This window comes from Phyllopteryx taeniolatus, chromosome 14 (assembly GCF_024500385.1).
Source record: "Phyllopteryx taeniolatus isolate TA_2022b chromosome 14, UOR_Ptae_1.2, whole genome shotgun sequence".
In the NCBI taxonomy this organism is placed as follows: Eukaryota; Metazoa; Chordata; class Actinopteri; order Syngnathiformes; family Syngnathidae; genus Phyllopteryx; species Phyllopteryx taeniolatus.
Window position 1 is genome coordinate 20575338 of NC_084515.1, and position 23900 is coordinate 20599237.

The window sequence follows — 23900 nt, forward strand, 5'->3', positions numbered from 1 at the left end:
GCAAAATCAATATCAAAGTGCACTATTCCATTCAAAGTATGCACAATATGGGGAAAAGTACGTGGAGCCCTGAGGGGACTTTGTAATGAGAAAAGCACTTTGCACACATGGACGGCAGAGTCGAGATGGTGGTCTCACAAGACAAATAAGAGCGCAATGTAGATCAGGATATTTAGTTACGTTAGGTCACAGCGCAATGATTTATCTGATGTTTTCAGTGTGTAGGGTTCATTTGTTTCTCTGCCCTCTTAACGACCAAACTCACAAGGGCACCCTCCTCCGTCTCAGTCAGGAACACAAGTTGTCTTGTGCTGATGGTCACGTACTGTATCCCTCCCCTACACATCATTGATCTATAGTTCTCTGCGGCTGTTGCAATCTAAAGCGCTGCACTGCAATGGGCCCAAGGGCTAGCAAAGCAAATGCATTTATACAGCGCATTTCATACACAAGGTAACTCAATGTGCTTTACGTGATTAAAAGCATTTAAAAACAAAGGGAAAAAAGAGCGTATACACATTTAAAACAAAGAGAGAAAAAATAAGAATAAAAGTACAATTAAAACAGCGTACAGGGCAAGAAATATCATTTAAAAGTGGAAATGCTCTAAAAAGCATGCGCTGACCTCCTTGTTCTGGCCCGAACCCGAGCTGCAGCATTCCGAATGAGCTGCAGCTGTTGAATGCTCTTTTTAGGGAGTCCGGTCAGAAGACCATTACAATAGTCGAGTCTACTTGAGATAAAATCACGGATGAGGATATGTTTTTCAGATGGTAGAAGGCAGTTTTAGTAATTGATTTGATATGACTGTTGAAAGTCAGGTCTGAATCTATCAGAACACCAAAGTTTCGGACTTGGTCTTTGGTTTTTAAAGAGAGTGACTCCAGGTATTTACTAACAGCAATCCTCTTTTCTTTATTGCCAAAAACAATTATCTCCGTTTTGTTGTGGTTTAATTTAAGACACTTTTGGCTCATCCAGTTATTTATCTGTTTAAGACAGTGACACAGCACATCAATTGAACTGTAGTCATCTGGAGACACTGCTAGCTATAACTGTGTGTCATCTGCATAGCTACGATAGTCAAAATTAAATTTCTGAAGAATTTAACCCAAGGGTAGCATATACAGGCTGAACAGAAAGTTAGAATATTATGTTAGAAAGTTTCCAATATTGGAAGGCCGGCACATGAGGAAGATGTAGTACACGAGCACATAGAAATGTAATTTTCTATACTGCTAATCCTAATTAGGGTCACGGGTCTCACCAGTCCAGCTGACTTTGGTGGCATACACCCTGGACTGGTTGTCAGTCAATCGCAAGGAACATATGGACAACCATTTATACGAACATTCACAACAATGAGCAATTTAGAGTCTTTAGTCAACCGAACGTGCATGTTTTGGGGATATCGGAGGAAAGCGAGTTTACACTACATCTGTCCTAATTCGAACCAAGACTTAGTTTGTGTTTGCTTTTGCGTTCACTTGGTTTGACAGGAAATAAAAAAGAAAATTTGTGGCTTCAAGGCCACAAAGAGATTTTGCCTTTTCTTGAGGGAGATTTCTGCCTTTTTTTTTCTCGAATAAAATTTAGATTTAAACAAATTGTGTGTTTGGAACCAGTGAGAGAGGAAAATAGTTAACACATGGGTTTTTATCTAGACAGTTGCAATGAGACCAATTAGAGTGAGCGGTAAACTATTCCAGCGTTTAAAGCAGTCTAGATATTAAGGTATAATTAATACTAAACAGGTCGGATATCCTGGGGGAGATATTCATGCCGAGATATTTTATGCTGCCAGGGAGAGAGGGGGCTGTGCTTCCAGAACGCCTGGGTTCGTTTGGCACCGGTTCAATATTAGATTTAGTCCAGTTCATTAAATAGCTGAAGACTGCAGAGGAGTTTGAAATAGTTTCGAAGAATTCCTGTTGTGAATTGGAGGGTTTTTTTCTATGTGCAGTAATAAATCATCTCCGTAGAGAAGACATTTGTGTTTGATCTCTCAGCGCAGATCCCTGTAATGCGATCCTTTTATCGTATTGCTGTTAGCTGAAGGTTGAATAAATATTGCAAATGGAGATGGGCAGAGGGGGCATTCTTGGCTGGTGCTCTGATGAAGTGTTAAACTTGGTGAGCTGATACCATTTGTAATAACAGCAGCTTCAGGGGAGGGTGTATGATGTTTTAATCCAGTGGATAAACAATCGTCCAAATTCCAATTCCCATAAAGCGCTTTCGACAAATCTCTCGTTCACTTTGTCTAGAGGCTTTTCAGCATCCCATGATACAATTATGATTTAATCTGGTTTTGTTGTGCTATTTTAATTAGGTTAAACGGTCTATGCATCTGAAGCATATACCTGTAGGGGTGACACTTTCAATTTCGATGACAGTGCTTCGGATACTTTTTAAATCAGTAATAATTAGCGGCTGTCGGTGACAATTGGATGCTAGTGTTGGGTCTTTATTGTTTGAAAAGGAGAGTCATCACAGCTGCGACGATGTGGGTGGCTACCAGTGAACGGAGTTTGGATTTCTCCTACAACTTGGTGAAATTCTGATGGATATTCGTCAAGTCCGGGTGACTTACTGGTGGGCTTCTTGTTCAAGGATTTGGCGAAGGCTCATAGCCGTTCGATGGGACTGAGGTCCGGGCTCTGACATGCTTTCCCACCAAAGTCAACCGCGCGTGCCTTCACAGACCTCATACGCGCGGGGACGCAGTCGTGCTGGAAAAGAAACGGCCCTTTTTCACTCTGTTCCCACAAAATAGGAAGCATAGACTTGAGATGAATAATGAATATTCAGGGGAAACCTGCGAGTCCAAGTTACCTAATCCATCCATTTTCTATGGCACTCGTCTCCATGAGGGTTACAGGTGAGCTGGAGCCGATCCCAGCTGACTTGGGGTAAGAAGCCGGGTAGCCCTGGAATGCACGACCCACCATTCACATTGACACTTCAGGACGTCCCAAGTCTTCAATGAACCTAACATGCGTGTTTTGGGAATGTGTCAGGAAGCTGGGAGTACCAGGAGAAAATCCATGCAAGCACAGGGAGACTACACCAACTTTGAAGGTCAAAGACGAGATTCAAACCACGAACCTCAGAACTGCGAGGGAAACGTGCAACTACTCGGCAACTTTGCTGCCTCAAGTTAACCCCCAATTGGTGAAGTGATTAAGAGGGTTTTCCTGAATAGTTTTAGTCCATAGTCTCTTAAGATGACTTTGGACTGAGCGTGACAGAGTGGGAGTTGAAAAGTCCACATTTTAGAGATGCTGCAGAAGGTGGTGCATAACTATTATGATTTAGAATAATATGAAAGTCAAATATTTAAGGGAGGATATATCAAGGCTGAGAGGAAACGGTCCCGAAATCACATTTATCTGGAAGACAGAAATACATCTCGAAGAGAATGCTAAAACTGCTCAGGGTCAGGCAAAAGGCGTTCTAAAAACCTGGTCTGACACAAAGATGATTGACTTATAGCCTCGAGGACATTTCACCATGACGTCACGTGTACTTCCGGCCGGGTGGCGAAAGCCCAAGCGAGCCCTGACACAATCTCTGAACAAACCCTTTTTGGTCATTTGACCCAGCCACAGCAATTGAGAAAACGGCGTAAATGGCTTGAATGATGAATTTGGTCTGCTGTACTTCAAATGTGTGAAGTGTCAGTCGAAAAGTTATGTGAGGTCATTTGCTTCCAAGAGACGTAATTTAAATCTCAGAAGGCACGTTGATTCAAAAAGTCAGACATAAATCATTTAGGGGGTGGCTAATTCATTGACTTTTCTGTTGCTCTGATAAATGGCACAACAAAATGGATAGTGTGCCGTTGTCTAGTAGCAGACTCGCAGATATGTTTCGCAAAGTTACTTCAAGACAACTCGAAACATTTTATACAAACCTGTGAGAAGCTGTCTTCCATAAACCAGATGATGGAGGTTCGGTTTGCAGTCGGTCCGTCAAGTAGACCGAGAGATAATGCAAGTTGGCCAAGTCTCGCTGCAGCGTTTCCTACTAACTGCAGGCACCACGTTACTAGAGTTGAGGCAAGACATAACAAATGCGTGGACTATGCGTCACTAGCGGATAGCATGGGCCATATCTTAGCGATATTGCCAAGATGGGGAAAAACAACAACAACACAGTTTTGGTAATATTCTTAATGTGCTGAAATATAACACTGAGATTTTTTGCTGACTCACGCTGGGTAACTCCTTAAACAAGCAGGGCCAATAATCAGCTGCTCCAAACACTTCCAAAAAGCCAACGTGCAAATGGTTGTGCTAATGAACGACTGGAGATTTTGTTCAAAGGCAGCAAAAATAGCTCCAATTATCTGCCCGCCGAGTTTCCTGCCTCTTGACTTTTCATTTTCTATCATTTCCCTGTAGGTGCCCCACTGCTCCAAAGTTCAAAAGATATCAGTCATTTGGCCAGGGACTGAGTAACGATACTGTACACAGCACGCACATGGATCTCGAAGATGAATTGAGATCTTCCCACATCTCTCATTAATAAGGAGTTACGAAATGAGTGTTGGACCGTGGTGTTTCCTTATTTTTTGCCGTCGTACAAATTCTCTTCGATCTTTGGAATAAGGTTGTAAAGCTCCGGAAATGCTTTGACTCATCAGAATTTAAACCTCCTTACCAATAAATCCAGTTGGCATTTACTTTAGGTCCTACAAGATCCCACCATCACGTTTCTAAGCAAGCAAAGCAATTGTGCAGTTTGAAGGTCAATTGATAATCTGAATACATCCCAAAATAATGCCCGCTCTAGTGCACGATTTACCCTGTGAGGTCGTTTGATTTGTGAGAAGAGTTCAAGAGAACCTCACAAATCCCAATTCGTACAGGATCGGCTAAGAATCCAGTCCAAAAGGTTGGCAGCTACCGGCCTGTAAAAGGTTGTGCTCACACTTTTCATTTGTTTCCTTTACAAATCTGTAAACTATTATAAATCGTTTATCTATGCATTATAAGGAGGTTACTTATAACCTTAGAAAATCTTGGTGAGTCGTTCATAAAAAGCAGTTGATCACTGTTCATAGAGGATGAAGTCACTGCAGAGTCACTGCCTGTTGGCCACGAGTCCACTACTTGGACCGTTTGTTCCTGGGGTTGTACATGCCAGTAAATCTTTTGAGAAGAAAACAACAACTACCACAGAACCACAATTCGACAAATTGCGTTAAGTGTTGCAGTAGATTGAACTTGCCAAATAGTGAGTCGACATTCATCACTTCTTCTCTTAACACAGTTCCGGCTCACTAAATAGCAAGCAATGGATAAACAAGTTGCACGTACGCATTTCAGATGGGGAAACATAAAACAAGTGGGCTGTGTAACCCAGTCGACTGCACCCATTGCGTAATACATCCCCAAATGTGAACGAAACCGTCCAAAATCTCCACCTTCCATTGATTTGTCCCCTGCCACAGCAGCAGTTTTAGTTCATGTGTCTTCATTCAATGAAGAGCCAAGAAAAGAACTTAAAGGAGACATATTGTGCTTTCATTTTTATTTGATTTTTTTTACTGTTCCCATGTGTCTTAATAAAAGGCATCTAACATTCTGATTAAGAATTAAAGCACATAATGTTCACGTGTTGCACTCTACGTTTAGCGCCTTTTCCAGCAAACTAACTGAGACTAATTTTCCACACAAAAAAAAACAATCCCGAGCAACATAAATGTTGACTTTTTACGCCGCCACTGGAGACGCTCAAGCGTGACGTCATCCCTCCGCGTGCAAACCTCCATTGGCCAACTTTACTTTGCTGTTGAATTTCGCACTTGATGCGTGGGCAAACCATTAAAAAGTTATTTTCTTGACTTTGTCACAATACTGGAGAGAAGAGATACCAGATACTCTACTTTTGAGAGCATGTTTACGCAAGAGTTTGTCATAACGAAGCTCAAACATCCTTGCAGTTTAAAATGATAGAAATTCAGAAAAAGCTTATAAAAAGAACTCGTGGCTCATTTTTTAATGAATTCCAATAATAAAGTCAGCAAATAAATTGAAAAACTAATGTTTTTAGTAAAGAATTGTGTCGTGTCGAATGTTCACCTGTTTGTTTCAAGCTGCTCTTAATCTTGCTTATTATTAGACTAACTGCAGCGCCATTTAACACCGTCAGGGATCATCAGCTGTGCCGTTGACTCATTTTAATAATTAGCTCCATGAGTCGGATTTGGGAGTGAAATGTGGGATTTACTAAAAAAACCATAATCCAGGGAGCGTGATATACCAATTAAGTAGCAAATTCATGTTCCACGCAGATCAAAGATGACTCCGAGGAAGGAAATGAGGCAAAGATTCAGAAACCAGGGTGGGGAGGAAATAATTAATACTTTAGTCAAAATACTACTAATAATAATACATTCATACACTCAGCAGCATTAACTCCCATGAACATTTCCAAGGAGGAAAACCCAAAACTGTCTGTTCAGTTGAAACAGAGTAAAAGCGGGGAGCAAATCCATGCAAGTACAAATGAGGAGATTTCGATTTAGGAACAACAATTGAAAAGATATGCACAAGATTGTAGAGATGGCAAACAACCGCGTGGTTTGGTGGCGATGATCCTGCCACAAGGTTCCGTCGAACAGATCCACAAACTCAAAGACGCGCAATCTCGCCGTCATACAAATGTCAGGCCGCTGAGAAATTTGTGAGCAAAACGTCGTCCTTTGCAAAACGGGCAAACTCGCCACTCCAAACGTTTGACACTGAACATTTTTTTCCCCCAAGCGTCCGCCGGATCTCTGTTCATGACACCAACGCGCACACACACGGGACACTTTTTTACAGCAGCCTGATTGCACGCCGGAGAATGTCTTCAAATGACGCTTGTCATCCAAAAGAAGCACATCCCATGAAATATGTCCTGAAGACATCTTTAAGCCTGGTCGCCAGTGCATCTGCAAAGACGCTACGTGTCAACGCACACATTTCCCAATGATTATTTTTGATAGACGGCAAGCCGTCTCTTTGGGGAAGGAGAACGCAGGCTTATTGTTTGGGTTTTGTTGACCACATGAATTTTAAGAGCCTAGAGTATTCTGGAATGTCTTTTATTTCCTTTTCTCTTTGAACAAAAGGCCCAAATATTGAGCATGTTGACTGAGTTCCATATTGATAACTCATCGTTGAGGGATTGGATTGAAAAATAAATCTGAGCTTTCGTCATATAACTTTATGATAGCCCAAAAACAAACAGACAGAATAAACAGTAGATATAAAAAGTCTACACACCCCTATTCAAATGCCATGAGACCAAGATAAATCCTTTCAAAACTTTGTGCAGCACAACTGATAAAGTTCTTGCACAAGTATGCACACCCTCTCATAAGTGGGGCTGTGGCTATGTTCAGAATTAACCAATCATATTCAAGTTCATGTTAAAAAGGAGTCAGCACACACCTGCCAGCATTTGAAGTACCTCTGAATAACCCCAAATACCTTAAATTGCTCGTCTCGGCAAACCGTCAGGGTTGCGCCAACTATTGGCGAGGAGGAGTTGATGTGAGAATTTTTGACGCAAGTACTGGCCTGATACCAATACTTGGTAGGTTTGGTATTCTTTTGGTGATGAGGAGTGTTAAGTACATTTTGGAACAATGGCCAAAACGTTCAGCATTGGTTTCCTCAGACCATAACACATTTTGCCACATGCAGATTTCAAGTTTTTTTTTTTGTCACCCTCGCCCATAGCCCGGCCACATGAAGAAAGCGCTTGATTGTTGTCACATGGACGAAACGCAGCCAGTACTTGCCAGAAATTCCTTCAGTGGTGCCAGCTTTCCTGACCAGTTTGCTTCTCATTTTCCCATCAATTTTGAGGGGACGTCCAGGTGTCGGTGGCAACGTCTAGATTTTTTCCACTCGATGATGACTGTCCTCTCTGTGTTTCACCATGTTATATTTAATGCCTTGGAAACTTAGAAGAGGGTGTGCACACTTTTACAATCACATTACCTCAGTTGTTTATTTTTACTTCCCCTTTCAAATATATATATATATTTTTTAAATTATTATTATTATTGAGTTGTACAGGTTATAGTTCACATTAACAGTGAAAACGTTTTTCAAGTGATTTGTCTTCGTTTTTTCTAATCACAAAAACCTGGCCTCTGAGCAAGGTTGCGTACTTTTTTTATATGAACTGTACCAGCTGTAGCTTGAAGCAATGCGAGGGCATAAATGACTACGTTGCCATTATTAGCTGCTATTATTTGGTGTGCAGTTCCGTGAGACTTGGCAGATCAAAAGCTTTCGAATCAGCTCAATATAAGAAGAGAAGTCTTTGACCACGTGGGCCACCGATTCTCAACTTGGAACTGAAACCAGTGCAGCTATATGAAAGTGTCCTCCTGGCTGCAGAGTTAAGCTCTTTGTTTTGAGGTGGTGTTTTTTTTTTTTTTTTTTTTGTGTGCTCAATTTTACTTTGCTGTGCAGAAGTTCAGCAGCCAGTGTTCATAATGATGCCCCCCCGTGCCATTTTACAACGCTACGCACACACAAACACATATCCGACAATTGAGAGGTACAGTTTGACTCTTTGCAATTTGGTCCCAGACCAAATTGCTTGTAAGTGCCAATGCGTATCCAGTGGAGGAGGAGGTTGGCATGTGACCCACGCAGGCAGTCACTTTTGACTTTTCCAGTTCAATTGAGACTCAACAAATTGCACTTTTTGAAGACCTCTAAGGTTTGAGGAAGGTGCTTCTGTGTATTTATGCTGTCCAATTCATCATCACATTTCACATTCCCTTCCAAATGGACTTTTTAACAACTTGAAGAAAAGACCAGAGTATATCCCTCGAGTAATTGCAGCACCAATAACAGAGTCTGACAAGTTGGCCACGCAAGGATCTCACGCACGAACCTAACAGTGTCAGAAAAGTGGGATTGTTATCATGTCTGCTTTGGACGAGTCATAAAAATTCTTAAGTGGAGCAGTCTCCCCCCCGCCCCCCGGCCCCCTCCCCATGAGAAGGTCGTATTTTGTGCTATTTCAGTGATGTGTTCTTTCAAACGGCAGCCGCAGTCTGAAGGGTCACACAGGATGGTCCAGAAATGTTTGGATTGATGATGAAGTTCTCTTGCAGTCGGAGAGGTTTTCTCTTACAGCCTGCAAATACATAAAAGTTTGGAATTAGATTGGAAAAAATACTGAAATTAAATGCGCAATCCAAAACTCACTTCAATAGAAATCATATCACCTTGACCAAGAAACGCTTGATACAGCACAAACATTTTAAGATAACAACACATTTGGAACACATTTGAAATTTTTTCTACATGTGCTTTTAAAAACTTATTTGACAATAAATAATCACCAAAGTACAAAATACAATAATGTGCACGGATGTTTAGGACTTATTTGATGTGCTGGCCAATATTATTACACTCCAGTCCTGCGGGTTAGGGCCTACAATTTCAAAAGAAGGAACAAATAAATGGAAGAGCAATAATCATAATTGAATTAAAAAAAAAAAAAAAAAGCATGACTTCAGATTTGTCGCAGGCAAGCAAGTGATCTGTGGCTTTCAGTCCCCCTTACCTGCTTTAGTACCCGTCCGTCACGGTGGTAGCCAGCTAGCGTGTCTGGGAGGTTCGGACCGCTGCAATTTTTGCCTGTATGTAAACAACAACATGAGCAACGACCATCGTGGTTCAAAAGTAGACTATTAAACTGCAACCTGTTTTTACAGATGGCAAAATCTTCTTGAAAAAGTACATTTCAAGGAATTACGAACAAATTCCTTAAACGAGGCCCGACGCCGGCGCACGATGTCACCGTGCGCACTAAATGCCACTAAGAAAGCGCAGTGCTGCTCTCCCGGGCGGTCGGGCCCGAGCCTAGCCACAAATAGCAAAAGCCTGAGATACCACAAGATAGTGTCAACACAGTACAACACAGTACTGGCCAGTGCACAAAAACAGCAAATTGTCGAGTCTTCTAGGGTCATTTTCTCTCTGTATTCACACACCTGGCTTGAGCGGAGATACCGAACGTCATTCGAAATACTGAACACGCATGCAACGAACAAAGTGAGCGGTACCGCTGCTGCGTTGTGGAGCCATAGTCACTCAGCATCTGCGTGCTGGCCACCTCCAGGTTCCAGTCGCACATCTCCAGCAGCTTTCGACACTCGGGCCCGCTCCTCAGACCCAAACAAAACAACTGCTCCACCTACGAGCAAACAAACCGTTGATTACGACTCAAAGCAGAAATTGGAGGATGCTTTCTATTGTAGGACGTAACGGAAATATTTTTTTTGCTTGCGGCCCTCACAAGCACATTTGAAAGCTGCTCGTAGTCCAAATACACGGCCATTTCGATTGAAACCGAAACCTCAGGACGGCCTTTTTCTTCATCTTCCAAACGTTCTGCCGGTTATTATTAGGAACCATTTAAGTGCTCCTTCGAGTCCTCTGCTATCCACACATACCTTTCATGAACCGCACTGTAAGTAAGCTGCACAGCAGTCGCAGAGCAGCAGAAATGTTTACAACCTGTTCATCACGGTCGCAATGGACTGATTTTCCCTGAAGGATCAACAAAGCTTGATCAAGTTTCAACGACTACCCGTTTGCAGTTACAGTAGATGCTGTACATAAAAATGTTATTACCCAGAATGGCGCAAGAGTTGACCTGGAATGCACCAAACTGGATCTCTGCGGAGCAGCAAAGCATTTTCCAGCTCGCTCACTGCACCGCAAATGTCTCTTGCGTGGGGCCTCCATTTTGATAGATTGCCGCGACTCGGCAATGGACTACTTGGGGTTGTTCAAAAGTTTGAAATCGTGGTTTTTGATGTGGGAACTTTGACTTCATACATTCATTCATGTTCCGTTCCGTTTATCGTCACGCGGGGCGCGGGCGTGGTGGAGTCCATCCCAGCCATCCTCGGGCGAAAGGCGGCGCACACCCCGAACTGGTCGCCAGCCAATCGCAGGGCACATAGAAACAAACAACCATTCGCACTCACATTCACATTCACTCTTACGGGCAATTTAGAATCTCCAATTAATGCGTGTTTTTAATCTGTGAGGCAGATGCGCTAACCGGTTTGTCCACCGTCCCGGACTTCATACATATGACCAATAATTTATGTGTAAAATGTTAACAATACCAATCGTGTGAACTGATGGAGAGCAAAACATGAAATAGAACGAACGATGGGGGCCACGCTGTTGATCAAAAAGATACTGACGGAAGCGGGAATCATTCACTTTCAAGGACATATTGGGACACACTCCTCGTATTATGACACAAAATAATGCAGATGGTCGCTATTGTGGTCTGGTGAATGTCGCAGAAAGGTAGTGACTGAATCTGCATGTAAGGAAAAGGACAATTTAGAAAAGAGAGCTAGTAAAAGTCAAACAACTACTGCTAAAACAATGATCTTGTTTTTTGATGGAGGTCAGGAAATTCTAGTAGAATTCTGTGCGACGATTGGAAAATTCAAATGAGTTCTCTTTATTATTTTTGATTATTGTGGGATCAGAGGATGATGAACAATTTCAGCAAATAGCTTCTTTTTTTTCATAAAATGAGCTTTCTTCACAGCATACGAAAAGTAATTCTCACCTTGAGGTAATGCACAGCTTTCTGAATGTTCCAGTTGTGGTTGCGAAGTGCACATTGGCACTCCTCCATCGTCACACCGTGAACTGCCGCCTGCACCTGACGGGCAAAAGAAGTCAAATCAACAATGAGGAATGTCCAATTCATCTATTACATCAAGACACTTTTTACACACAAAAAAAAAATGTCATACAATAATCGACTGGCAATGAATAAAGTCTGTTGTTGGGACACAAAATTCTTACGACTGTAATATAGTATTACATTATAAATAGAGCTCAGTGGACCCCCGCTAATCTCGGGGCGGACCACAAACAGTGAAAATCGGTAGAAAATGCCCATTACAATTGCATTGAAAAAAAAACTATTCTTGAATAAGTAATTGGGGATAAACCACCAATAAGCGTTTCGGGCGTTGGTTCCGCCTCAAAAAAGAAAAAAAACCACCAGAAGAAAAAAACAGATTTGAAATTGGAAAAACAATTTGAACCCAGAAGAGGTGAATCCGCAGGTGTGCGAGGGTCCACTCTATTGTGTTCATCGTTGAACGCTGATCAGCTATGACAACTGAACATTTGTGATTTTTCATCCCTAAAGTGAGACAAATATCAATTCACAAAAGGGGGAGGCTGTTGCATAAGGACAACCGGCGGACGTGGACACGCTTGAAATAAACATTACACTCTCGCTGTTAAGGGAGTCAGTCGACATCTCATTCCAAGTACGTAGAACATTATTGTACTATAACGTATTGAACGTCTGCCAATGCAACATGCACCAACCAACTACATCATCATCATGATTACTTACACACTATTAAGAAGATACAGCACTGTACTACAACTGTATCAAATGAAGTATTTTCCCTTTACAAAGATAATGTTGGGGTTTGATCGATTGAGGAATTCATTCACAATATTGTTTGCAGTGATGTACAACTGTATTGCATCACACTTGCCCTGAGAGAGCTGTGGCTAATATTTTGTAATACGTATATATTTTCGATGAGTCAAAAGTATTAGTTGTAAGTTATACGGCGCCCTCCCTGAGCAAACTCAACATAGGCCCCTCCCACACCCAACAGTGTGCTGGTAAAGTGTGTTTTATTTGTATTTTATGTCCAAAATAAAATGGCATGGAGCATTGAAGAACATCCCCATGGGTAAAGTTATCCTGAACTGTGTTCCAATAAAGAGAAAATGATTTGCAGACCACTTATTTGAATGTTCTTCCTAAATGATGTACCGTACACGAATATTTTTAGTCAAGCGTTTTCAATGGCAAGAAAGCAAATGTTTAATAGCATTACCACTTTGACTCTGTCAGCTGAGTTTCCGAATCCGTCCGTCCTGGGACAGGAAGCGGTGCCTGCCGTCGCTGTCAAACCTTCTGCACAAGTAGCGGCGGGACTAACTGATGGCTTCGGTCCTATCAGTGGTGCAGGACTGCCATTACTGTTGGTGGAGAAATTGGCCTTCAGCTCCCCCTGCAAAGCGCCGAGCACCATGGGTCGAACCGTAGCGGTGTTCGCCCGCCGTACGTGCCGTCCGTCCTCCGCACCGCTGACGCTCAGGCTCTCGGCCTCCCTGAAGAAGCGGCCGCATTTGTCGAGGTAGGGCGGCCGCTCTGGCAGAAGGTAATAGTGAGTGTTGCTGACTTTTCGCCCGTCACGGACTATGGGGAGGATGCAGGGGCCCTTGCTTGCAAACTCCTTGCCCGGCGCCTGGATCACTTTGGGTGCAGCGTATTTGGGATCAGAGGCAAAGCTGTGCGTAGTGGGCATGAATATACCGGGAGAGGTGGAGAGGTAGGAGCTTTGGGCGTGCGCAGAGGGGCAGGCGGTAAGGGGGGTGGGACTGGCAGAGCAGACGGCGGGCTGCGGGGAGCCCACCTCCGGGCCCTTGGGGCTGGGAGTCCTGGAGCCAGGCTGCGACAAAGGTTCCCTCGGAGGGATCTGCGGCGGGCGGTCCCGCTCTGAGCTGGAAATGTCCTCTGCGACGTCGGCCGGGGTCGGGGACAGCGAGAGGTCCCCGGAGCGGCGAGCGGATGAATAGTCGCCCCTTTTAATTGGGCGAGGGGGAATGGGGACACGAGGAGGGATCTGGGGTTTGTCCTCAGAGGAGGGGAGGTGCGCCCGCAGACACGCGGCTGAACTCTGACCTGTCGGCACATTGAGCCTCCTCATGCACTCTTGCTGGAGTTCCTGGAATATTTCTGCAGACTGGGAAAATGAGGTAGTCGGGCCCTGGCTGTGCTTGCTGGGGAGGAAGAGGTTATCTTCGAGGCCCTCCACCTTCTGCGCGGATGCGTTGTCCTCCTCTGGAAAATGGACTTCCTTCTGCTCCTCACTGTGCTGCAGCTCCATGCCATTGATGGAACTCACCTGTGAGCAAAAACATGATGTATATACAGCATGTATTGAAAACTTAAGCTTGACACTCATTGGTCTACTTCCTACACATATTACCGAGACAGACTCCAATAAACACCCCGTAAAAAAATGCATCAAGAAATTGATCCGCAGCACTGCATGCATTAAGAGAGAGTTTAAGCAAGGCAGCTGCACAACACTGAGCAGTTGGGGATTCGTTTATTTCTCGGGGGCACCTCAGCAGCGATCAGGCAGCGGCTGAGATTCCTTCAACAGGCAGTCCTTTAGAGCCTCCTACCCGCAGCTAAGTCAATAAGGGCACAGCTCCTGACAATTGCCAAAAGGAATGTGGTGTTCCATTCACTTTTTTTCTGGGTTGCTGTAGAAACACAACTGCAGAGGGATGAATGGGGTGAGGAAATTGGCAACTGTGTAAAATGGAATGGCTGACTGCTGGGTCGGCGCTCTCGAGTCCATTTATTTTCTATACCGCTTGCTGACCAAACTTACAGTCGGCAAAAGGCACACTACGCGCTGGACTAAACCTTCACTACTCGCAAAAAGAACGTAAAACGCACTACAACTTTTACAGGTGAATTCAATTCAACTTTCTCTAAACATTTGAACACACGTCACACTCAGTCATTTTTTTGCACAATTTGCTATTCTCAACGAGGAACTGAACAGCAAAATTAATCCATGAATCAACAGATCAATATCCAAGGACGTCCAGTTCCATGCCTTTCTGTGACGCTTCCAGTCTCTCCGTATCTATGTTGGAACTTGGCTGATTACAGTCTGTGACGTTCTAAGCTCAGTGGCCACGGCGGCCGTCCTGTTTAAAGCGCGTGCTGTTGATCAGTTGTTAGTTGTCTCCTTGGTCTCAAAATGTGGACAGCACGACAACGACGGCGACGACTGTTTACATAACCAAATTCTAATTGACCCTGGTTGCTTCACGGGTCAAACACCTGCTGTGAATTTTACGGAGGTCGGCAACTTCTACAAAAAGCACAAAAAACATTGAACATGCGCAGTCAAACATTTAGAGAAAGTCAAAAATAAGTTCACCTGTAAAGGTTATAGTGCATTTTAGGTTCATCCTGAAATTTCAGCCGACATCCCAATATCCTTTCAGGGAGAAGTGTATCCAGACGTAACATTCACACCGTCACCAAGTCGGAATTGCACTCGTGCTCTGTGTCAAAGGCTAAAGCGGCTTATTGCCAGACTTTCTGCTATGGTTCTCATTTAAAAAAAAAAAAAAAAAAAAGGCTGTTATCATCATCATTCTGACATGACATTTTCCTACCGCACCTCCATATCGTCTTCATCTTGGGCTACGTCGTCATACACCGGGGGTCGCGGTAAGGGTCGCGCATCCCAGTCCACTACGGGTGTGGGGTGAAGTGGGCGGGGCAACGACCTGGAGGGACTCTGAGGCGGTGTCCGGTCCAAGAGATTCTCTGCTCCCAAAACCAGCTTTGCGAGACAGGGGATTGGGATTTCCCCCGCAAGTGACGGGGAGGGTGTGGGCGGGGGAAGCTCCTCCCCAAAGTCAATGAGGGACATTTCTCTCCAGGGGTAGTGGCTTGACTCCGAAGTCTTGTCACTACCCTGTTTTGAAGAAGAGACCCAGGCCGTGGGTCGAAGTTTGAGGCCTTTGACAGCGCTTGCTTTCCTAAGTGACAGTCTCATCAATGCTGCAGATGTCAAGTCGTCGTCCTGATGCACAGGATCGTAACAAGGCTCTAAGGAGAAACGTGCAAAATCAGTCATTACTTTTGGGAGACGGGAGAGGGAGTTCACACCACAGCAAGGCCACTTGATAGCAGGGTTCGATGTTGGGGAAATAGAGAAACAATGATGTTACGGAATGGAAAATAAAGGCAATGGCAGAGTCACTGCGCAACAAACAAATGAGAAAAAATACATGAGGTGTACCTTTGAAGAGTGGAGCTAGAAGGGAACAGAGAGGGCAGGAGCAATGGGTGAGGAGCTGCTGAGAAAAAGCAGACTTACTCTGGATTACCATCGCTGGTTGAGGAGGCTCTTCTGGAAACAAAGTAGACACACCGTAGTGCAAAGAATGAAAAGGGGGGGGCGGGGGACGGTGAGGGGATCCGAAAAGACGAGCGAGTCAGGAAAGAAAGATTTGTCAGGAGAATTTCAAAGCAAAGCAAAAGAATATTTATGATTGGAATGAAAAGGAGCAACCTGACAGGACACACAGACGTGAATATGAATAAAAGGGCACAGGAAATATCTGCGCGCTGTAGGAATTGAACAAAACGCCACTGGAGTGTACATGAACATTTTCATCACAAGTAACTTTTCTGGTCAAGTTTGCGCACTGTTATGGAGCCAGACAAACAGTTCACATTGAGCATTTGCGATCAGAGAAGCTACGTACCTAACCGAGCTGAGCCTGATGTCAAAACAAACATTAGTCGTAGTGTCGTTTATTAGGCCAGACTCCATCTTTTTTCTCTACTGCTCCCAGCTGACTGGAGGCGACAGACGGGGTACGTACACCCTGACCTGGTTGCCGGCCAATTGCAGAACAACCATTTCACAATCACACCTACAGACAATTTAGAATCTTCAGTTAACCTAGCGTGCCTGTTTTCGCCACGGGGAAGGAAGCCGGACTACCCGGGGAAAACCCACGCGAGCAGGGGACCTCGCGACTGTGCGGCTGACGGCGGAACTACTACCGCTTATCGTGCTGCCCTCATAATAAAATTAATTTATAGAATTAGTACAAAGTGATTATACTGGTAAATCAATTTAAAAACAACAACAGCGTCCAAGTAAAACAGCATAATTGGACATCAGGGACATCTATTTAAAATGGGGAAAAAAAAGATCCATTCAAAAAGAGACAAATGACCATTCAGAAATTTCCCGCTATGACATGTTTTCATTGACTCACTTTTTGCTCGCCCCGGTAGCCGAGTGGGCCGAGCTCCACTGAGGTCCAAACCGAGAACATCAGGAGGATCCATGGGATTCCCAAGATACAAACTGGTAGAGAAGGAGCGGGAGGGGGGGGGGGGGGGGGGGCGTTACTTGGGCAATGCCCTCCGATTGCAAGCAGCTCCTGCCATCTACTGGTAAAAGTGTCACAGCGGCATCATCTTTACTCATCGATCCTGTCCGGGAAGCCCCAGCTGCGATGAGGGTTGGCATCTCCATGACCGGTGTGGATGAAGCTGTTCTTGAGTGGTCGGCTGATGTCGTGAGCTGACAAACCCGCCACCGATGTCACCACGTGCCTGGGAAACTGCCCCACCTGGAGGGTACGTTTATTTTGACCTCGCCACCAATAGTTCTCGGCTCTGAAATATTAAGAAATAATTACAATGAAACATAACAGGCTCTCTGCTGTTGCATTTCTTTTTGTTTTGTTTTATTCACATTCCACAATTTTTGGGTTTCCCCAAGTGGGAAGCGGGGCGTGTCTGTGTGATGCCAGAAGAACTAACATTAATTCATGACAAAGATAAATAAATACATTCAAGCTGTATGATAACCAATGACAGATTTAACCTCTGAATAAATTTGCACCTAACACTCAACAACCACTTGCCTCCAACGCATGGAACAACCTGCATGCGCACACGCACACAATAGCTCTCACCTGCCCTCAAAGATTGTGATGACATCATCAAGCTGGATCAGGAGCTTATCTTGCTCATGGAAGTCCTGCAGCGCACACATGTCCGTCGGCATGCTCTGAAACACACGTTAGCGCCACCGTCAGGTGTCGGGCCTCACCGAACGGGAGCATCGCACTGTAAAATGTTTACCATGGAAGTTTTGTCCACCGAGCAGACTTTGTATTTGTGTGGGTCTAGTCATTCGTTATATGTTTAAAATCTTCATAAGAGGGAGGAAACGTCATTCATTGGTTCGTTTGTGTTTATTCCACTTTGTGACTAGCCTTTTTTTTTTTTTTACTACATTCTGGTGAGTCCAAACTTGCATGAGTTGTATAAAAAATAAATAGGGATGATGATCCAATCATTAAAATGGGACATTTAGGGGAGAAATGACAAAAAACTATAATGACAGTTGTTATTGTCTGATCCAAATTGCACAATTGGTGACTACATCTTACGCGGGAAATCCTATATCAACTAATTCCGATGCATCTCTACATCAAATCTGTAATTTGTCCTTCTTTTAATAAATATTTTGATGTTACCATTATTGCATTTTCCACCTTTTAGTTGGACCCTATTATTTGAGCCGTTCAGCGTTTTGTTTCCTGGGAAAAAGTTCTTGTGCAGAGAGGTCTGCACTCTTCTGTAAATATTTTAACAGTTACTTCAAGAAATGTCCACTAGATGTCGTTGAAGGTAAATTGATGCAATCAGAGTCACCAAGATTGACATTTCCATTACTTCTCTCAAGTACGGTTGATTGTATTGATTCCCTTATGAATATAAGCAATGTTTCTGCCATTTTACCTCCAGCAAGAACTCCCGTAGGGCAACAAAAGTTGGTCTGTCCTCCGATTTCGGTGCCCAGCACTGCAACATGACATTGTAACTATCCTGCGGACAGTCTTCTGGCTTAGGGAGACGTTCACTTTCTTTATCAATCTTATGCAGGATCTGGAGAGAAAACAAAACTTTCTTGATGAAATATGCAAATGCCTTGCGGTATTTATGTAGTGGGTACTTTTGATACACACTCGATTCATTGATATGATGAAAGAACAGCATTTTTCGAAGACATATTCTCATTATGCTATTCAGTACTTCACTGAATTGTTGCTAGAAGCATGAACTACCTGGCTCCCATTAAGGCCTAACCAAGGCTCCTGGCCATGTGTGAACATCTCCCATAGCGTCACGCCAAACATCCACGTGTCAGTAGCATGAGAGAAGGTCCTGGTCTTCAGACTCTCAGGCGCGCACCTGTAGGACGGACAACAACTTCTTTCCAACGGAATGCACACAGATCCGGATTAGGGAAAACAACTACACTAAATAAAGTTTGAATTATTAGATGTCTAACAAATCAGATCAGTCCAACTCTCAAAAGTCATAAGCTCAGACTATTGTTGTCCACTCACCACGCAAAGGGGACCTTCCGGTGTTCCTGCATGACGTAATGCTCATGATTGTTCGGCAGTGCCCTCATCAGGCCAAAATCGCCGATCTTCACTCTGTGAGCTGATGCCAGCAGGACGTTTCTGAAGAGCCAAGTCACATTTTAACCCCATAACTGTGACTTTTAACTCACAAAAAAAAGGTGCAACATAAAGTGCTACAGAATTGTGAACATTTATTTGCTCATTGGTGCCTGTAAATATTCTCATTCATCCAGGTCATTTCATTCTCAGGCCATTGAATCGATCGCAACTGGACTGTTCTCAGGCCGCACGCAGAGTGTGCAATTATTTTCATCACCGATTCAAAATGTGTTGGCGCGTTGTACACGATCGTGCTGAAGTTGGCATTTTTACAGAGCGTCATCTTTGTGAGATTCTTCCAAGACAAACAAACCAGTCCGGTTACGATGGAGTCAATGAATTTTCTCAGTGGTGCATTGCAAAAGTTGCATTCTGCATATCTAACAATATTTCAGTAGCTAGTTAGTATGATTTTTTTACTTGGAAAAAACAGTCCCCCCACCCAGAACAGTCCTAAGCACACATTCATTGCTCATTTTAGAATGTACAAGAAATAAAAGTGTTAACCATGGCACACCTGTCTGCTATGACATAATGACACATATAATTAACTATGCCATAATATACCAATACGAGCAAAATGATGATCTGTATGTGTAAATTATTCTGGGAAAATTAGCAGTGTCTAATGAGGTTTTTTAATTGGCTGAATTTGGGCAAGACCACTAAATATAGCAGCCAGGAAGTGACTCATTTAGCCTGTGGGCCAAGTTACCCTGTAATGGCCTATAAAAGTCTGGGTGGAGCAGAAGGAAGGAAGGAAGGTCCATATCCATAAAATAACGTAACATGCCATCAAAACATTTTCAAGGGAAAATACGAGCAATCAAGTACACAGTGGATGAACACCAGCTCAAAATATTTGGAGCCATGTTATAAGCTCATGACTGAATGTTTCAGGTGCAAACCTGGCGGCCAGATCCCGGTGGATGAAGCGCCTCTGCTCCAGATAGGCCATGCCGCAGGCCACCTGCACAGCATACTGACACAGAGTGTGGATCGACACGGGGCCCTGTGGACGCACGCAGCGCAAGCGCTCCAGCAGAGAACCTAGTGGCGCGAGCTCCGTCACCTACGGCGCGTGGAGGCGGAGAGACCAAGAGAGAGGGATGAATGGCTGACGGAGGAGCAAAGTCAGTTCAAATGTAGACCAACGACATGAACAGAAAGGAGAGAACGGGAGCTTACTTTGACAAAGTAACGTGACAAAAACAGGAAGGCTGTAAGTAATGACATAGCTCACTAACTATTTGGCACTGGAAGGTAGCACGGTGTTGAAAAGGCAGAAATGCCAGCGGCTATTTTGGCCCCGAGTACACTTGCTCTCCTCCCTTCCTGCTTTTCCCTGCTTTCCTCCATCCTCTCATCACTCTCACACAAAGGCATTCAGATGCCAAAGCAGATTAGAACGGACTGTAAGGTCATGCGCATATTCGCGGACAGTCTGACACGTACGTAGGCACACAAGTAAACGTGTCGAAAGTAAACCCTCGTTTATTAACGTCCCAGAAACTGCCCGCAATGACCGACATCCGCTCAGTAGTGAACAATTATTACTTGTACTATTATGTAAAGTTTCATATATCCAATTCAATGGTGATATGTGATACTTTAGACAGGTACGGGTATTTTGAGGGCGCAATCCACGAGGGATGTCCCAATCCAACTTTTTCACTTCCGATCCGATTTTGTAGTACGGAATGTTAGAAAAGGCTTGATCAAGTGATATTACTCGAGAACAATAATCAGCAACAGTAGGTATGGGGTGGGGGAAGAAAATAACCCATTCATTATTAACCAATGGGTTACATAAAGTCAAAAGAATGTAAAATAAAAATTCAATAAAATATTTTAATTGCAACAGAACCACTGCCTAACTTAAAAATAAGCAGTCTACATTTGAATAGACTAAATAACATTTTTTATTAGAAAACCATGAAAAATAACCTCAATCAATAATAAACAACTTCTACTTTTAAAGTGCAAAATAATTCAAGTTCAATTCAGTTATTATTATTTATGTATTTTTACTGTCAGCATATCCTGGGAACATCATTTGCTTTCGCCGCATGTGTGGCAATCCAGTTTTGAATTTCTTGATGCAACTGGGATTTAGTTTTATTGACAATATTTAGGCGGGTCAAGGCTCCAGGTGCTTAGCAGTCTCGATCGACTATTGTTGATATAACTCATTTTTCACAGAGTTTGAAGAATATACGTCAGAGTGTATTGTTATATTGCCTGTTTGTATGCGTTTCTACAGCATTCGCGTACCAATATTCATTATTTTAAGAGATACAAGAACTTCGGGTTCAATGCTATTTTTTGTTAGCTCGTCAATGGGGTTTTTCATTCACCGCATGTTAGCGTTAAGCTAGCAATTTGTGTGAACAAAAACGAAGAAAGAAAAAGTCTGAAGTATTTGAACATTAAATAGGCGTAACTCCTTTGTCACGCGAGTTTAGTTTCATAATAAACTTTAACTGGAGTGTCAATAAACAACTTTTAAGCCAGCAACAGTCACTCTTCCTCCTTGCTACGTTAGCGCCTTAGCACCCCGTTGTTGTGTTCACGTGGGCTCTGCATGCCGTCCAGGCGCTGCTGGAGCGAAGCATGGAATGGACTGTTTCTAGAAGAGTGCGGAAATCGGAGATTTTATAGCCACTCCGATCCGATTCTCTTTTTTTCGGGCCGATTTCCGATCTCAAGATCGGATAGTGACACCCCTACCGTCCGCAACCTCTACACAAGCACATGGCTATTTAAGGCAGGTGTTCTCTGCTTGAGCCCAGGCGGACGTGGTGTGAACAGGCCTGTCTCCTGCATTCCTCACCGCGGCGGTGCTGGCAGTGTAGTCAGCGAAAAGTATTATTGGAACCCAGAATTCATTGCGGTGATGTTTTTAAAGCACTGTAGTAGAAAATCAAGCTAAACGGTGCTCTTTACTCTCATTTGTTCCTGTTGTTATGAGTGTGTGCATTAGCGATTTGTCAGGCTAAGGTTGGTATTTGTGAAATGATTTCATAAAACTCTTGACTGCAGCTTTGCGGTCATGTTCTTTGTATCCTTAAGCAATTCGGCGACTTACCAAATGTACGACTTGAGATTACTCAGTAGGGTTTCATTTTCTGCTAAGAATAGGACCCCGGTTGACCTTATGGGGAGTCAATGCCACCACATTCAAATCATATAGCCGATAAAGCTAACGGTATTGGAGATGTGCAGGTGAGTAACTGGACTACACTGACCTATAAATAAGATCTGCGATGCACGGAATCTGCAATAAGTGAACCGCAACATAGCGAGGGATTACTGCACACATTTGCATAGTCCTCCCTCTGTGGGTGCCATTCTGTGTGCGCACTACCATCTTCATTGGGTGTGTGAGCACCACACCGTAGAGGCGAATGAGGTTCTGGTGATCCAGCGAGTGCATGGCGTTGACCTCACAGATGAAATCCTCCAGAGCGTCAGGCTGGCTGAGCACATCTGTCTTCAAGCACTTTACAGCTACATTAATCTGGAAAGTAGGACGATGATGTACACCAGTACAGCTTCCCCAAACAAACATTGTGGTGCATGCATACTGCAACGCAGAAACCAAAAGTCTGCTCACCATCTTTCCTGCGGGAGTCAGCCACTCTCCTCTCTTCACAACGCCAAAAGATCCATCTCCGAGCTTCTCGAAGAGAGTCAGGTCCTTCTCTGTGATGAGGCAAGTCAGGGCCTGCTGTTGGTCATCGAGAGGAACCTCTCCAGCGGGCTGTGAGGCCAGGACCCCGTCCGGCAAGCCCAGGGGACGTGTGGGAGACACTTTACGGAAGGAGGAAGTGGGCTGGCCCTGCGTGGGAAAGTCTAGCCCGTCTGGACGCTTACCGCTAAACACCTAGAGCGAAATAAACGGAGAGAAGAACTAAGTCAATCTGGAAATCTAAAAACAAAGAAACAAGCACAAGGAAAAAGTACACGATAATCAATGTGGTATATGCACAACCTACTTCTGCATTCGGAAAATTCCTGCGATTCGGGTGAATGGCGAAGGGGGCCGTGACAAAGCAACTGCAGGGACTTTAAACCGAAATCATTTGATTGCCTCAAAAGGTTTGCGAGAAAACATTAATTTCAAGGCGGCACGCTTGCTGACTGGTGAGCACATCTGCCTCACAGTTGTGAGGTTGCGGGTTCAAATCCACCCTCGCCTGTGTGGAGTTTGCATGTTCCCCCTGTGACTGAGTGGGTTTTCTTTGGGTACTCTGGTTTCCTCCCACATTCCAAAAACATTCATGGTAAGTTCATTGAAGACTAAATTGTCCGCAGGTGTGAACGTGAGTGCGAAAGGTTGTTTGTGTCCTGGCGACCAGTTCAGGGTGTAGCCCGTCTCCCGCTGAAAAGTCAGCTGAGATCGGCGCCAGCACACCCGCGACCCGCGTGAGGAGAAACGGTTCAGAAAACGGACGGATGGATATTCATTTCAAGGTACTCTCACTTGCTAATTTTCAGCGAATGTCTATTTATATTACGTTGGTCAGTTTCAACTTTTTTGAGTGACCATTGGGGGCTTTTTCTTTCTTAAACAGTAGGGTACCACTACCGACAATTTCATGTGTGTACATAACATTTTTTTAAAAAGTGGACTTCATACAAGCACACGAGGTGAATAATGAATACACAACTGATCTTTTGTTTAGCTACGTTTTTGAC

The 23900-nt window shown here is 43.9% G+C and overlaps 1 protein-coding gene across 16 annotated transcripts in view; it reads right to left on the minus strand.

The window, feature by feature from the left end:
* Positions 1-6352: 6352 nt before the first annotated feature.
* tnk2b (tyrosine kinase, non-receptor, 2b) overlaps positions 6353-23900 on the minus strand; it is a 42120-nt gene continuing 24572 nt past the window's right edge. For 6 of the 16 annotated variants that reach the window (XM_061796661.1, XM_061796652.1, XM_061796656.1 and 3 more), the window contains 16 exons: positions 22816-23085; positions 22567-22719; positions 20108-20271; positions 19080-19199; positions 18795-18921; positions 18469-18615; positions 17637-17731; positions 17140-17334; positions 16929-17020; positions 15938-16048; positions 15311-15744; positions 12932-14005; positions 11626-11721; positions 10091-10221; positions 9589-9662; positions 6353-9156 (listed from right to left, as the gene is read on the minus strand). In XM_061796661.1, the coding sequence (XP_061652645.1) occupies positions 9608-9662; positions 10091-10221; positions 11626-11721; positions 12932-14005; positions 15311-15744; positions 15938-16048; positions 16929-17020; positions 17140-17334; positions 17637-17731; positions 18469-18615; positions 18795-18921; positions 19080-19199; positions 20108-20271; positions 22567-22719; positions 22816-23085 (3264 nt within the window). In that variant the 3' untranslated portion in view covers positions 6353-9156; positions 9589-9607. Of the gene's footprint in view, positions 9157-9588; positions 9663-10090; positions 10222-11625; positions 11722-12931; positions 14006-15310; positions 15745-15937; positions 16049-16928; positions 17021-17139; positions 17335-17636; positions 17732-18468; positions 18616-18794; positions 18922-19079; positions 19200-20107; positions 20272-22447; positions 22720-22815; positions 23086-23900 lie in introns of those variants that run through there. The other 10 variants (XM_061796665.1, XM_061796662.1, XM_061796666.1 and 7 more) reach the window with 8 other exon arrangements.